Source organism: Opisthocomus hoazin, chromosome 1 (assembly GCF_030867145.1).
Source record: "Opisthocomus hoazin isolate bOpiHoa1 chromosome 1, bOpiHoa1.hap1, whole genome shotgun sequence".
In the NCBI taxonomy this organism is placed as follows: domain Eukaryota; kingdom Metazoa; phylum Chordata; class Aves; order Opisthocomiformes; family Opisthocomidae; genus Opisthocomus; species Opisthocomus hoazin.
The window spans coordinates 113,208,330-113,225,107 of record NC_134414.1 but is presented as its reverse complement, the minus strand read 5'-3'; the positions used below and the strand labels follow the sequence as shown (position 1 = coordinate 113,225,107).

General features: G+C 37.4%; 1 protein-coding gene across 1 annotated transcript in view; it reads left to right on the top strand.

The window, feature by feature from the left end:
• NCAM2 (neural cell adhesion molecule 2) overlaps positions 1-7,404 on the top strand; it is a 348,076-nt gene extending 340,672 nt beyond the window's left edge. The window contains exon 18 of the mRNA XM_075433489.1: positions 3,933-7,404. Coding sequence (XP_075289604.1) covers positions 3,933-4,044 — 112 coding nt within the window. The 3' untranslated portion in view covers positions 4,045-7,404. The remainder of the gene's footprint in view (positions 1-3,932) is intronic.
• Positions 7,405-16,778: the final 9,374 nt, after the last annotated feature.

Here is a 16,778-nt window from a genome sequence, read left to right as displayed (position 1 = left end):
TCCTGCTTTGCAAGATCTTAAATCTGTAAGGGCTATGAAGACATTTCGTAGTAAATATAGAAACTCACCTGTTGATTATTTGATGGAATCACTCTTGTTTTTTAAAAGGAGAGGATGTTCTTATAAAACAGTCTTTTTCTCTTTCTGGAAATAAAACAGGATTGCCTTCCTTGCCATTATCTAGAACTGCAAAAGCCAGAACCTTTAATAAGAAAGAAGCCTGGGCTATTGGCTGTCCTTGGCACTTGTAGTAGACGGGGGGATGAGGGTGGTGGGTGTTAAGTAACTGCACATTAAGCATGTGCTTCTTTAAAGAACATGTACCTGAAGGCTTCAAATGTATGTTAATTAAATAATTATGGAATTTCTTGAATGACTAGTGATATATTTGCTCTTCAGATTAGAATATGTAATGAGGGGCACTGTAGAGAACCCACAGTTATTTAAGGACTCAGGGGAATGTAGTTTCAAACATTGTACAAGTCTAGCAGGCCTTGGATATGGTAGTGGGTAAGGCACCAGGGGCCACACTTTCTCATACTTCAAGATTATTTGCAGCACCAGATCTTGAAAATACGAATTAGATACATCTAGCAAGGGACATGATACCAGGGAAGATTGAGTTCAGTTCTTCCTGCTTGTCCCAGTCATTAGAACAGCTGACAGGAGTGAAATATGAGAAAGTTAAAATAAAAACCATGTTATTATATTAGGAGAGGGGGAAAGAATCAGTCACTGGTGGCACAAAAAAATAACTAATTCTTCGGAACAACTGATAGGGAATTTGATGAGTATTATGTCCTTGGGAGAATAGGACTGCTAAGAGATATTAATAATGGTGACAGTTTCCTTCCTGATAATTTCTTCTCCCTCAACCAATGGCAAAAGGCAGCAGTCCAAGGTACAGCTGGACAGAGGTCAGCTGAGATTCAGGACAGTGTCACTTAGGAAACCAAAGATGAATAGACCATCGTGCAATCAGGACATCTGAATGGACACTGCTACTAGGGGAACATGGAAAGACCTCTGCTCAGACACAGGCCATAAAAGATGAAACAGAGAAGCAAGATGAAGTACAAGTGAGATGCCACTAAAGGAAAGAAGGATGCAATAGCGTAGAAGTAAGTTTCTCAGCAGGAATAACACAAAACCACATTGTGTACAACAGGTACTATCAGGCAGAAAGGCAAATACTGGGCAGGGCGAGAATGACCACCAGTGATCTTGGAGGGAAGAGCTTAGCTTGCAATAAGGAGAAGTTTCAAGGACATTCCATACAGGCAGTGTTCATACAAGGTGGGACTCATTCTGACGAATTATGGCCCTCTTAAAGGTATAAAAGATAAGCCTTAGGTTTAAATTAGATTAAATATTTTTAATAATTACTTGAATTATTTTGAATAATACCAAATTATACTTGGAACTTTAAGCATTTATGGGTAATAATTAATAAAGGGGTGACTTCCTCTGACAATAATAGAGTATTTTCATTATATTACTCCGCATATTATTTGGCAATCTGCGTTTAACTTACCTCAGATAATTTTTGTCAAAGCCAGGTATGGGATCTATGCATGACAGATGAGCACAAACCACATTTACCTGTAAGTCAACAAGTTTTAATAATGCTGGCAGGAAATCAATTTAAACTGTGCATTTCATATGACATTTCTGTAGTATGATTAAAATACCACATGCAATGTGGTACTATAATTACATTCCTAGTCTGAAATTATTCTATTTCTAGTATTGCTTGAGTTTTTCTTAGTATTAATGAAGCTGGGTGAATTCCAGTATCAAAATGGCTAGGAGCCATTTTCCTATAAAATAGGAAAGTAAATATTCTAGTTAGCAACACGCAGCGATAGAGGAAGTCAATATTATTAATGATTGATAACAGCCAGCATCTGATTAAAGCAAAAGAACCTTTTAAAGTTCTCTGTCTTTTTGTTTGTTCTTTTTCCAAAAAGTTTTTATTGTAAAATGCTGCAAGATTTGAAAGGATTAGTCTGCCCAGCTGAAAAATACAAATTTGTTTCAAATAGATGTAGCTAAAGAAAAATTAGGTAAAAGAAAATTGGTGTAATTAGAACATTTAAACTTAATTTAGTTATTAAAAGAGGAAAATGACTGAATCTGTTAAGTCAGTGTAGAAATCTAACTTTTCTTCTGTGTGGAAATTTAAATAAATTGGTTTTGGAGAATAGGATTAAGAGCACTTTACAAATAATTTCAAACTATTTGAAACAGGAAGATTTTCTAGAACCTTGTTGAAGGATACTAGATATTACTGAAATCCATGTTCAAGCAAAAAGTTTGATCAAATTAGCCTTGCTTTCAATGCAAACAAGGAAAAAAAATACCCAAAACAACTACAAACAAATAAAATGTTTTACAAGTTTTCCTCATCAAAAAGTCCATTCACCATTCTTTGACCTTATATTGTCTTTAAAAACTTGTTAAGATGTATTAAATATGAATTAATATTTGAAAGTAATGGAGAGGAAAATTCAGAAATATGAAAAATGTTGTCATAGGCAAAAAGTATAATGTCTAACGATAACTGAACTGATAAGTTCACATCATATGCAAAAAAATCCACAGATTGCTGTTTCCATTCTTTCAGGTGTCCTGTTGTGGGGTGAAATGTGCTTCCTTTGGGTGCTCCATGTGAAACAGACAATTACTAGAGACCTCCCTCTGTAGTCAGTGTCAGACAGCTGATATATATCCCACAAGTTTTACTGTAATAGAGCAAGTTAGCCATCTCTTTGACTTCTCTCAGATATAGGTTGTGCTTCTTGTTTAACTTCTAGATACACAGCATCTTGCTTAGTTTGTTTCAGACAGCCTAAACTTTGTAAGACTAGGAATTTAGGTGTTGCTTTGTTTTATTTGTTGTTTTTAAACCTTGTTATTAAAAGACATTCCTAAGGGATTCTTCAGATGGGTTTTGAACAGTATATTGCTCTTTGGGGCATCAAAACAATCACAGCAGAAGTTTACTGAAACATTTAACAGTTATTATGAATAAAAAAGGTATATGTATACTATTCCCTAGTTGAAAACCAGAAAGCACGATTAACAGCTATTATACTCAGGAGGCATTATTACAGGAACATCAGAGTAAACCATACATATTTTTGACAGCTATATTTTTTGACAGCTAACCACTGGCAGTAGGGAATCAATGATTTTCAACTCCTTTTTGAATGAAATCAGTGTTTTGTCTTTCCTGTAAAGTAAGAGTGGGGACTCTTTTGGAATTACAGATTAGAAAACTCTTCAGAGTTTTCACTAAGTTAGTCTTAAAAGAGCTATAAGTTATTAATGCAGCTAGATTGTGTCAGCTGGCAAAAAATAAATTGTAAAAGTTTCTAAATAATAAAATAACTTCCATTACTTCCTTGTGCCACAAGAAGTTCCTTTACCTATGTCTTGACATAACCTTCAATGATATATGTCTTCTTTCGTATACAATTCGATTTACATTTAGAAACAATTGTAAAAAAAGAGTGTAATCTAGATTCAGCAAAAGGGTTGACTGTAAGTATTTCACGGTATCCTAGGGAACACACACCTCTGTACTGTCTTGGGTCAAGTTATTTGGCATTCTGTTGTTTCCTTTGTCTCTCTGAAGTAACTACATTTTGGGCAGCAGCAGTGTTCTTATCATGTGCCATTTTGCTTTTTCTGGCTTTATAGAAATGGAAAGAATTAATATGAATTTCTTTGAAAGCTCATAATAAAATAATTATACATTATTCAGTGTAATGTATTCAGTGCTCATAATAAAATAATTATATGTTATTTTCAATAAATTATGTTTTTAGAAACACTGTGAACTGTATAAGCAATATATATGTTGTAGTCTTAAATTTCAGATTATGTGTTATTTATGTGTTACCATGATTCCTCTTTTCTTCTGATAGGAAGCTGCCACTGAAGGAGGAAAATGGCAAAGAAGCTTTAAATCCAGAAACCATAGAAATCAAAGTTGCTAATGACATCATCCAGTCAACAGAAGATGATAGCAAAGCGTAATAAGATAAACTACAGCTGTCTGGATAATGCATTTGGATTGAAGTAACCCACGACCAAAACTTTACAGCTGACCATAATTTCTTGGGAAATTTAAGCTTGGAATAGTTAGTACATGTGTACATACGATGAAACAGTTTCTGTCTACAGTTCCTTTCTATTTTTTTGTTAATGGTTTTAGTATGTAGTTTTGATGACACCAAGTCCCATGGCATAAATCTGAAAAATCTGCAGAATAAGAACTATAATTTATTATGTGACAAAGTGTATCTATTTAGAAGAAGAGTTACAAAGCACCTCTAACCACAAACAACACATCAGGTCTCTCCAGATCTTACAGTGCAAGCTGCATGCATAAAGTGCCATATACTACTGTATTTGTTTCAGTTTATAATAAAAAAAGTTTAAGTTGTCTTTAAAAAGAATAAAAGAAACCCAGTCAGCATAATGTTTAAGACCTCAGCACTGGCAGACACTCAGCAGTCATTCCAGCTGTGCTAATCACTTGCAGCAAATGGAAAAAAGACACTCTTCAGCGTAGAGCCAGCTCCACCTACAGTTTCACCTGGGTTCTTTGGTAAAATAAGAAGTTGATAACCATGATGTACAGATTTAAGTAAAAATGACCGTGTAGAAAACTAGATAGAATAATTCTACTTGTCAGGAGCAAATTATAGAGTACCTTGTGGATTTTCCACATCTAAGTCATACCGGAGGTTTAAGTGTAACTTTACTTAGAAAATTAAATCCTCTCCATGCTATATCTGAATTTTGCTCATATTTCAAGTCTTTGCTCTTCACAATTTCCCACAGAACATCATCAATCCTTAGCTGATATTTTGTAGTCACGGCCAAGTGGTGGGCTTTTGTGCAGTAAAGCTGAAAGTGAAATGTAAAGGAGTGTCCTTAAATTTGAGGAAAATGGCGGGTTACCTTTCTTGTTAACCCAAGCTTGAGTACATTTGAAAGAGCTGAGAAGGTTATATTTAATTCATAGATCTTTCTTATTTTTCAAAACCATGTCATTTTAGAGGTTTTTTTACAACTTGTCCTCACTTTGGGAAATACTTATAATGAACCGAGTAGCTGAGGACAAAGGCATAGCACTGGTGTGACTAGGATAAGAGGCCTAGTTCCCACAGAACCAGTACCAAAGTGAAAAGTATGGGTGAGAGGAGATAGTAATGTGGGATGAAAGTAAGGAAAGAGAATAATTTGAAACTGCTGCAAACAAGTTTCTTTAAATGCTAAGGCACTACTTCTGGGTGAAGGAAAGATGAAGATATTCCTTTATGACCTCTCACTGTCGCTCCCATGTACTGAGCAGACAGTGCTACCAAATAGCTGCTGTCTGTTAAATTTCTGTCCGGTTTCTTTATGAGTAAGTACACAGTGAGCAGGACTGCCCCCTAACCTATAATTAAGAGAACCAGTTGTTTCATTTAATATATGAACGTATATTCTTTCAACAAAGTATGTATTTGCAGCTGGGCTTTCTCCCTCTATCAAAATGCAAAGAAGACACCTGGAAAATTCCAGTGGTTGATAATAATGTGGTTGGTGTGTCTTGAACATCTGCAGACCACATCATCTCATGCAGTATTTTTACCAGAATGAAGGTAGGAAACATCTTTTCCTCTTCTACATGCCATCACAAAGTTAGGTAGTGCCATGAATTTTCATGTAAGTCAAGCTTTGCTAGGCAAACAGTGCTTTTTCTGAAGCCAGCAAGATCATTTCAACAAGGTTCCTATACAACGTGGGCACAGCTAACAGTGTCTAGGCTAAACTGCAGATGCATTTCAAATTTTGGTACTTCTTATTGAGACTTACTCAAAAACTTTCATGGCCTGACAGCTATATACTGCATTTTTTGGTTTGGGGTTTTGGGTTTGTTGTTGGTTGGTGTTTTTTTGGGGTTTTTTTTTTGGGGGGGGGGGGCAGGAGGGGGAGGTGTCCCTAATATGGCTTCTAAATACAATGTGAACGGATTAGAAAATTTAAGAGGTCTTGTCAGCACATTTATTATTAATAAGCATGTGCTACTCTTTACAAGTAAAAGGTACTGCAAAATTATTTCAATATTGGAAGGAAAAGCATTTCCCACTATATTGGATCACAAATCAAAAGCTGTTTCCAGGAGTATTTATTTTCTTCCTGCTGTTAAGTCTCTTGCCAGTTGGGCTATGTGAGGACTGAGAATTAAACAGTTCTAAATTACTGAAGGACTGTTCCAAGCATACCTTTTGGTCTGTGGATTAATTAGTTGTCTCTTGTTCTTTGACTCTATGCTGTGCAGGAGAAAGCCAAACCATAACTATAAAAGAATGCTTAAAAAACACTGATATTTGCAAATATTTCCAGATGAGGGACAGCGCATAGTAATTTGTAAGATATGTGTAGAACTGGAATAACATTATTTCTTTATTTTCTTTTCCTATTCTAGACTAAAAAGAAAAAAAACAGGTATCTGTATGAATGTCACTTTTACTGTCTAAAAGTAATTTTAAGTGTTAGTATGAAATGTCAGAAGAGTTGACAAAATATAACTATTTGTAAAAGTAATCTGAATTGTTACACTAACATACTCCAGGGACGACGGTGGGAGGGAGCCATTGAAAATATTAATGATATAGAATGTGGCAGTGACAATCTCTCTTCAACAAAAAATAAGGCGTAAAATTAAGTAAAATGACCTAGTGCTGCTTATTATTTTTTTAGTAGACTTGCATTCTGATTTACCACAATAGTAACAAAAGTTTTAATTAATGTTTTATGATTTAGTATACAAATGTCCTCTGGAGAGTTTTTTCTGGTTTTGTTTGTTTATTTTTTTTTTTTTTGACTTCTAAGATTTTTTTGTGGTTGCAGTTATATTTACTATTCTGATAATGCTAATGCCTAATGTGACAAATATTAATTTATTTAGGCCTCAGTCTTGCAAGAAATTTTGTTGGCTGAACCCACCCCTCATATGGCACCCCACTGACATCAGTGGGGTCAGTGTGAGCAGAAGAGTGGATGTACTTTACATAATAGAGCTTGCAGGATTGGGCCTACTTTCTATCTCTTCATAGATACATACAACGTAGTTACACAGTGACAGTCATCAACAAAGGCTGTTTGACAACAGTCCATGGTATAGTAAATTCCACCTGCTGTCTTCAGCCTCTGTGTTGATGTTCATCCAAAAAAGTGGCTTTCTTTTTATGATGGTAATTAATTATTTATTTAAGTGCCAATCGTCAAACTGTAGTATAATAATCATGCCGTTTTTCTGTTTTCCTAGACCGGATAATGGAAATGTATTTGTGCCTTTTGATAGCATGCCACTCTGCTTTATTAAAGAAAAATCTTCAATAATTTGTCTACAAAGCCTGTTTAAAATATTTGAAAGCTTTATCATGACATATTTTTCTGCTTAAATAAGCTCAAATACTCATCTAAAGTAAACTGGAGATATTATTCTCAAGTCACGTAAATATTTTAAACACAAAATTTGCAAAAATCTATTGAGATCACAATTCTAGTGAGGGCCATAGTGGGTGTATTACTACTGAAAAGATTCATGTAGATGGAGCACATGGGGGGCATATAGGGGTGTTTTGACCAATTTGTCAAATTGAAGAGTCACATGGAAAGTCTCCTGAGTCCTATTTGGGTACTTAGACCTAAAACATTAAAATGTTTTCTCAAATCTGAAAAATGATGTGGAGCATCTTCCCGCCATTTTACCTCTGGAGTAAAACTGCAGTGACTATTTGTTTTGCGGTCATTTGTGGTCTCACCATCTCTGTGTAAGCTGTCATAGGAAGTAATATCTTTGTAGAGTAATTGTTGTGTCTATTGGATGATGTTCACTTCTGATGAAAGGGCCTCCAACAAGACTGTTGGGCTTTAGGACACAAACTGACTTCAGTGGGGCCTGAGTTTCATCCGTCCATCCATCTCAGCGAGCCTCTGCATGTCCTCAGCTCTTCAAGGTGCTTTTGCGAATCAGCCTTCTAGTTATAAGTCGAACTTAAATGTCCTGCCAGGCTCTTTCTAATATTTTGCACAGAAGAGGTTTTCCTATCAGGATTTTTTACTGATCAGGAAACGTTGATAAAAATATCTGATCACAGTTTTATCCCATACATTATTATATGCCAAGAAATAAAACATCCCTCTAAAAAATTCATTGCAATTGCGTTACTTCTTTAGGGGAAGATGAAAACATTCTAAGAAGTAATGTTTCTTCTTAAATCCCTTTTTTTAATTTCAGATACATATAATGATTTATGCAAAGCTACCATGGTTAAATAAATCTTTCTAAAAAAGAATCCACCCCTGTTTTCAGATTTTTTCATGTTATTTCCTGGAGTACCCAATCCACTTGATAGAAGTTAAATAGTGGTGGAGGGAAACAACTCACTAACTTTAAAGTGATCTTCAGTATTTCCACTACATATATAAATGTGTTATTGTATCATTTTATTTGAACCTGAACCAAAGAGAAGCCTTTCTGTTAAAATGTGGCTTTGGGTCAGGTTCTGAGAAATCTTAATTTACCAGTCTACCTTTCCTCTTAACAGGTGTTGTGAGCCTCATGATGTTTGACTTTCAAACTTGAATATTGGCCATTTTTAGCCCAGAGAAATGAAATAAATATTTATTGCCAAATTTGTATTGGCAGCTTTTAAGTCACAGGTGAGATCGGGAGCAGGCGAGTTGACCAAATGCAATGCTGACAGAATTCAGGAAAGCGACTAGCAGAGAGAATAGGTGCCAAAGAGTGAGCCGAGACAGGGCTCAGATACTGGGAGCATCTCTGTTAGCAGTGACAAGGGAAATGGGGAGCTACTGAAACAAGAGAGGCTGCTGGAGGGCATTGCCAAAAGGCAGAGTACTGCAAGCTGTGAAAACCAGAGGAGGGGGAACATTAATCCTACTGTATCCTTTAACTCTACCGTGTAAGTAAGCTACATTGTTAAACCTAAAACGTGGGCTTGGGGGAAGGGAAAACAAACCCTCAGAGTCTCTATGAATCAGTGACAAATATATAAAGCAGTCAGACCCCCAGAAGATAATTTCTTTGCTCATGGTGTAGAGTTCTCACTAAGAATTTTGAGCCACTTACTTAGACAAGGATTTAAAAACAAAGCTTTCCTGCTACAATGAGCACTCAGTATGTATTTGTATGCTGTGTACAGTATAAGCTAAAGCATACCATATATTGTTTTTGTTTTTCCACATGTTGTCAACAGTCCACTTGCGACATATACAACCTAAATTATATATTGATAAGTTAGCTACCACTGGAGCTAGTTTGTTTATTGTTTCAAAATCTTATGTCCCTATGAAATGCTGTGTATATATATATCTCTATACTGTAAAAAGAAGTAATATCGCAGATGCTGGTTTTGTATTTATGAAAGACATTGAAAGTATGGCTTAAAGTATTTCAATTTGTCACTCTTCACCATTTGTATATTAATAGTAAAGATACTTTTACTTTAATGAAGTGTTGTAGTTACATTTATTTTTGCTAAGTGTCTTTCTGTCAAGACGTCTAATTCATTAGGAGTCTTATTGCCAAAAAGAAACATATCAATTATTTTTCCCCCCGTTACAGAAGTACTGAATAAAGCTCAAGCAGCCCTGCAATTTATCACTCTCTTTTCTGTCAAAATACATCACTGCTATTAAAAACTACTATTGTAGCATCCTGAGTCTCCAGCTGAGCTTGAGGCCCATTATGATCATCTCCTTAGATGTTAGTGTTGAAAGATGATCTTTTATTCCAAAGAATGCAAGTGTAACAGTTTAAAAATATTTAGTATATGCCAGCAAAAGATAGTATCAGCAGAAGGTAGCTTGTTTTGCCAAACTCTGAGCCTTCCAAAAGTCTTGTAACTGTGTTAGCGCCACTAGGAACTATGATAACAGTTTGGGCAGTCTGCAATGAAATGGGCTTTTACTGCAGTGCTGGTTTGTATTCCACTAAGATGGAGGATGAGTGAAATATACCCCAGACAACACAGATCAGCCACTTCCCTGGAATGGCAGAGGAACATCTATGATCTCCATTTTGCCACAAAGAAAATGAAGCCTCTTAAGAGACTGAATTGCTGTGGAAACTTACTAGATTGTGTATTCGTGCCTAAGCATCAGCTTTCTGAGTGCCACCTAAGCTCTAACAAACAACACCAGACAAAGAACAGAGGGGCTGTACGTAGCAAAAAAAAAATGTTTCACCCAATGAAGTCTTCACAGATGTATCTTCTTCATTCCACAGATTCTTAAGCTCTGACCCTGCAGACATCTCAGGCGTGTGCTTCCTTAAATGTCAGTGGTAGCATCAGCAATTAGCAAAAAGGTCTCCTTGTATTGAAAAACTGAGCCCAAGGGAACTGGTTCAGCATCCTGTTAACATCAGTGCGTCACTGTATGTTTTTCATATAGTCATGTGTCTTGGTCAGGAAAAGCCAGACTACATAAAATGATGCATAAATTTAGTTCAGATGTCTTGAGAACCGATCAGTTCAGTACACTCTACAAGATAGGTCCCCCTTTAATTTACAGGTGAGCAGTAAATACAACTATTGCAAATTACTGACAATGCAAGGATAATTTATGACATGTTCAGAAACAGACTAAGCTTTTTAAAATTCAGCGTTACCGCTATATATCTTATATATCCTCGGCACTGTTGAGGCCGCACCTCGAGTACTGTGCTCAGTTGTGCACCCCTCAGTACAAGAAGGACATTGAGGTGCAGCAGTGTTTCCATAGAAGGGCAAAGAGACTTGTGAAGGGTCTAGAGAACAAGTCTTACAAGGAGCGGCTGAGGGAACTGGGCTTGTTTAGTGTGGAGAAGAGGAGGCTGAGGGGAGACTTTATCACTCTCTACACCTACCTGAAAGAAGGTTGTAGTGAGGTGGGTATTGGTCTCTTCTCCCAGGTAACTAGCGATAGGACAAGAGGCAATGGCCTCAAGTTGCATCAGGGGAGTTTCAGATTGTGTATTAGGAAAAGTTTCTTTACTGAAAGAGTGGACAGGCTTTGGAGCAGGCTGCCCAGGGAAGTGGTGGAGTCCTCATCCCTGGAGGTGTTCGAAAAATGTGTAGATAATGGCACTGTGGGACATGGTTTACCAGGCATGGTGGTGTTGGGTTGACAGCTGGACTTGGTGATCTTAGAGGTCTTTTCCAACCTTAATGATTCTATGATTCCATTCATCCCCCAGCCTGTATTGATACCAGGGGTTGCCCCGACCCAGGTTCAGGACCCTGCACTTGGCCTTGTTGAACCTTATGAGGCTCACATGGGCCCACTTCTCAAGCTTGTCCAGGTCCCTCTGATGGCTTCCCTTCCATCAGGCATGTTGACTGCACCACTCAGTTTGGGGTCATCTGCAAACTTGCTGATTTATCCTTCACTATCACTAGTTTAGTCCTAAAAGATGGTACTTGCTTAGTAGAAAAAACTTTTCAATTCAAAACTTTTTTGTTCACCGTATCATCAGAGTGCCTGAATGTATTCTAGAAATTCATTCCTGAACTGATCACCCTCCTGCCAGATGTGGTTCATTCTGCATTTTGAGCAACAGAATGGACAATGCTTCATATTGGTACCGACTATGGACATTTTCCATTGCTTTTTTTAATCTTCCTGAAAAATAGTTTCATCTTTTTTGCTGCATAAAGGATTTTTACAGATATTTAAGTATGACACTAAGCTTAATTTACACTTATTTTGTTTTTAGTAAGTGTTTAATAAATCACTAATGAAGTTTTAACCATCTCTCCAAACATAAGCATTTCCTACATAAGAATGATCTTACAAATATAGTTTGTTTATCAGAACATTCCCTAACAGGATGCAAGTGTTAATTGTTGCACCGGAGTAATGGTTCTGCCCTTCTTGGTATTCATGACATGCCTGGCTGCAGCGTTTTTCTTCTGTCCTTCTGTCTGTAAAGTATATATGCATTAGAGAGCAGTGTCTTTTGATAAATACAAGGCATTTACTCTGTGAAATATTATTTTCGCTTCTGTGAGTAAAGGAAAACAAATAAACACCACTTGCATGCTCTGGTGATATAATACACAGCTATAGTATCACTTTATGTGCACTGTTGCTTCTATTCTTCACCAAGGCAACTCCTTAAGGTGAAAGAGCCTATGGCCATCTGAAGGATCCATATTTTTGTCTTATACTGAAGGATGGGGACCTGAACATACTGAATTTTTGACAAAGGAAAGTGATTATTTCCTGGGAGTTTGATTCCAGCATCACTCCAGAATTTCATATCTGCTGGATATGGGCATGAGAGAGAAGTGGTAAAGCAGAAGCATACAAGTATTTAAAGCCACTCTTAATTTACAGATGAATTTACTGCTAACTCCACTAAGTAAAAAAAAAAAATCAAACTAAAACACCAAAGCAACTAAGGATTCGATTTCTCTGATGCTATTGAAAGATAGCCCGTGTCAAGGTGCCATAAGGTCTGGCATCTCCCTGGCACTGGGGCTCCGGGGGACCCATGTGGGGTCTGGGAGGGTTTGGCACCCAGGGCCCCTCCCACTACCACCAGCCTGGGAGCAGGGGGGAAGCTGGGGCAGCCCCAGTGAGCCCATAGGGGTGATGCAGGGCCAAAGTTGAGCCAGGAAGTCAGGATCAACCGGGTCTGTGGGTGCAGCTGAGATGAGGACAGGCCCACCTAACATGCTGCTAGGGAAGGGGCTCTTGGCCCTGGTGTCCTGGGTTGTGGGCAGTGTGTCAGGAGCTCCAGGCATGGGCAAGGGCATTCAGGGCTGTCAGGACCTGGAGAGTCAGAGAGAAAATTCACAGAGAGATAAGAAGTTTATATATTCTCATGCTTGGGTTAGAGATTTAGAAAAAAAGAAAAATGAGTCTGGGAGATGGGAATTGGGTAAGTGTCCATTGCCAACATGTTAATCTAATAAGATGTTGAACATTCATGTAATTCAGGTTAAGCATGTTTCTCAGCTGAGAAAAGTATAGTGCTACAAGTAAACTAATCATACTCTTTGCGGACTGATTTTGTTGTATTTTGTATGAGATCCTTGGGAGGTAAGCTCCTTGTGGTTTGCAATTTGTCTTAAATGGGAGAGGAGAAGAGAGAGAAATCCTGAAGCACTGGATTAGGGGTCAGAGGATCCAATTTCCGTTTTGGGCCCTGGTTGCTTGGATTGAGCAAATCAATTTCCAGGAAAGAATAATGTTTCTTTTCCTCTCTATGTCTATTTGACGCTAAAGATTTATGGACCCATTTATCTTACTGATTTCAGTGAGACTACTTGCAATAAGTATAAGAATAAGCGTAAACTGTTTGCAAGGTTGAAAGCTTAGATTAAAAGTGGGTTTTGTTGGGTCTTGTGGCAGCAAAATCTTTTTGCTGCCGCTTCAGGAAGTGTTAGTATGCTGGTGTTTTAATGTATCACAGCATTTGGTTCTTGCAATACAAATATTACTGATCACACATTCAGTACTGGAGTTGTTACCAGTATCTGAGCATGAAGGCAATAGCCATACCCTGGGCAGAGGATGTGTTCTCTGTATGACGTTCGAGTGTCAAGCTAGACAAAGCAGACCTATTATCAATAATTGTGATATTGTTAACTTTACCCCAAAGAATTCTGAATTCTTTATCAAATTCTGAGAAACTGAATATTTACACTTAGCTTCAAAAACCTATGCTGTCTTGACAGATTATGCTGTCTGTCGAGACATATTGCTCTGAAGTGCTGCAAGTCACTTCTGTGTGAAAGAACAACCATGAATTACTTTATTGTTGATAAAATAGACTATTTCTTCCCTATACCAGACCACACAAATTTACCTATAAATACTTAAGTAACGTAACAGACAACAAAGGAAACACTAACTTAGTAGCAGTATTTCCCCAAAAAATCTTTCTTGAGAACATTCTTACTATCTGTAACTGCAGAATTAACCTCTTCTAGGATTTTTTTTCTTATTAGGCTTTTTTGAAGGGAGCACTATAACTTAAATGAGGTTAAATAAATGCAGGCAGGGTATAACCATTTTGCAAATGGCTGGTGCTTGCAAATTTGCTTTTCTCAGAGGTGAGTATGTTTAGGTGTTGTTACAGCTTTCTCTCTTGTTTCTAAGAGAAGGAGTTATTGGTAGAGGGACTGTAACAGGCAAACTTTTTGTAAACATCAATCTTTGTTGTTTGGATACTGCAGCTTGTATTGCTGGAGTATCTAAAAGCCTTGAGCAGGTTGAGGTAGTGTGGAAACAGTATTACAGTTACAAAAATTCAAGAGTCAAAAAAGAGAAAGCGGGGGGTTGAGGGGAGGAGGGAAAGCTGACATAATAAATCAACAGGAAATCTGTACTAGGGGCAAGAATTGTAGGTTTAATAATTTTTAGTCACGTTTTATTCTGAAGAGGAATGGTAAGAGTGAGGGAATTAGCAGAAAGACTTCAGTAAAATAGAGTAGAGTTAGGTAAAAGATGTATTAGAAGGTTAGTGAGAGAAATAAGAATGAAGGAGAGTGGAAGTGTAAGTGAAACCAAAAAAAAAATTTTCTGGCCGAACACAGGGATTTTTTTAAACAATAAAAATCAAGTGATAGAGAGAGATCTATTACGCTGACCTGGAGAAGAGAGAAATGTTAGATGGCTACCATAGGAAACCTTAGCTTGTTCTGCTGCAGTGTTGGAGAGGTGGGCAGATGTCTATGTAGATGGTTATTTGGGGGGAATGTGTAGACTTCCTGATCTTATACTTTTCACTGATAACCCCAGTTAACAATTAGGAGAAGTTTACCCTAATTCTTCATAACTTTCTGGAGATATCTTGTCACTCTATTCCTAATTTTGAGTGGGAACAAGAGGCTTTCATACGGTGACTGTATTTCCTCCTCAGCTGTTTTGGTCTTCCTGAGTGTGCACATTGATGATAGCTGTCTCAAATTCTCAGTGAAGTCCTGGTCCTGCCTTACCATGGTATGCTGGTGAAAACTTACAAGCCTGCAGCATGATTTATTAAAAACAAATTTCAGAAAAGAAGCAGAGAAGGGTAAACCTTGAGTTCTCTCCTTTTCCTTCTTCAGCCTTGATTAACTGCAAAGCCATTGAAAGGCAGAAGTGACAAATTGTACTAAATCAAGCTGTTCTTTGTGCAGTTCGGTTTTGGTGGGGTTTTCCTTTGTCTGCTTCAGGTTTTGTTTGTTTTGATTTTCTTCTAAATATTTCTTCAGGATTTTGACCTGCATAATATGGGCCTTTTCCTATATTGCTAAACAGGGAACTATCACTGAAACATTTTCTTATTTCTACAAGCAATTAATTTCCTTCCTCTCGGGCTCTATTTCTCTAATTTTACCAACAACCATGTAGCATCTAGGTGTGCTGCAAAGCCCTGCCTGAGGTGGAATTTTTGCAGAGTTCAGATAAATTATGTTCCCTGTGTCTTGCCTTTTATGGATGTTTTTTAGAGTAGCCTTAGAAATGGATTAAGCACAATTTTTGTAATTGGATATTTATTCCACTAGATAAGTTTCTCTCTGTCAAACTTGAATCATACAAAAGACAAACATGGGAAGCACACTGCTTCTTCTTTCTTCCTCTCTCTGTGCACAGGCCCTTTCTTGGGGCCTTGGACTGTCCATGGACCTATTCATTCATGACCCTATTGCGTGACTTGCAGTTCTTACCATATTTGTGGTCCTAACAGCTCCATGGCTTCAACTTCAAAAATGTGTCAGGCAGGAAGGTTGTGTTTGAATTTGTATGTTTTACTTCAGTCATTTAGCTGAACGAGTCATCAGATCTTAGCAGAGTGCTGGAAAATAGAGTGTATGCATCATTAGAAGGTTTTGGTGGTACTTGTGCTTTTCTTAGCAACTGCTGCCTCAGACACATGTGCCCTTTTATTTGGGTGGACTGGCAGAGGACGTGATGGTGGGCTGCCAGATTTTGTAAGTGTTTACTCAATTTTAATTTTTATGGAACCAGTTTAAGATGACAATAAGTACATATATTGGTTATCTAAGGGTATGGGCACAGTGCCTCACTGTAGGTAGGTGGAGAGTCTCCCATACCCTATTTGCAATTAATTTTGTCTGGGTGGAACTGTGCTATATTGTGGTTAGTCAGCAGTGACCGTGTGAGCTAGCTGAAAGCTATTTTGAGTTTCTCTAATAATATGGATTAGGCCTCTTGTACACAGTGAGCTGCTACTGTGATTGCAGGAAGCCATAATAGCGGGGTTAAATGATTTAATTTGACATACCAATTATATAGGAACAAACTTATCTATTGGAATAGGGTTAATTTATTTTTAAATTGATTTCCATTTACTTAGCTCTTGCTAGACCTTCTTACAGAGTGACTATGTAATGCTTGTGTATTAAAAATCTCTTTATAGTAAAATAACAGCTCCCTATTTAAAAAATGGCTAATATGTGGACCTTTGATTGTTCGTACACTCTTTTGTTAACCCTCACTCATATCGCTTCAAGTGAGTTCAAATCAGGCTGATTTTCTAGAAATAGACTGTCAATATCTCCCAATACCCTGAAAGCATTGCCGCAGGTAATGTTGTTAAGGTAGTAATGGAACTTGCTGCCTCCTTGTAACGTAGGGTGTTTAGAAAATACCCAGTGTATTTAGTAATGCAAAATACTCTCTAAAAATTAGTTCTAGCTCACATTAAATTGATTTCTGTCCTGTGTCTTCTTTATAACCAAATTAGTCAC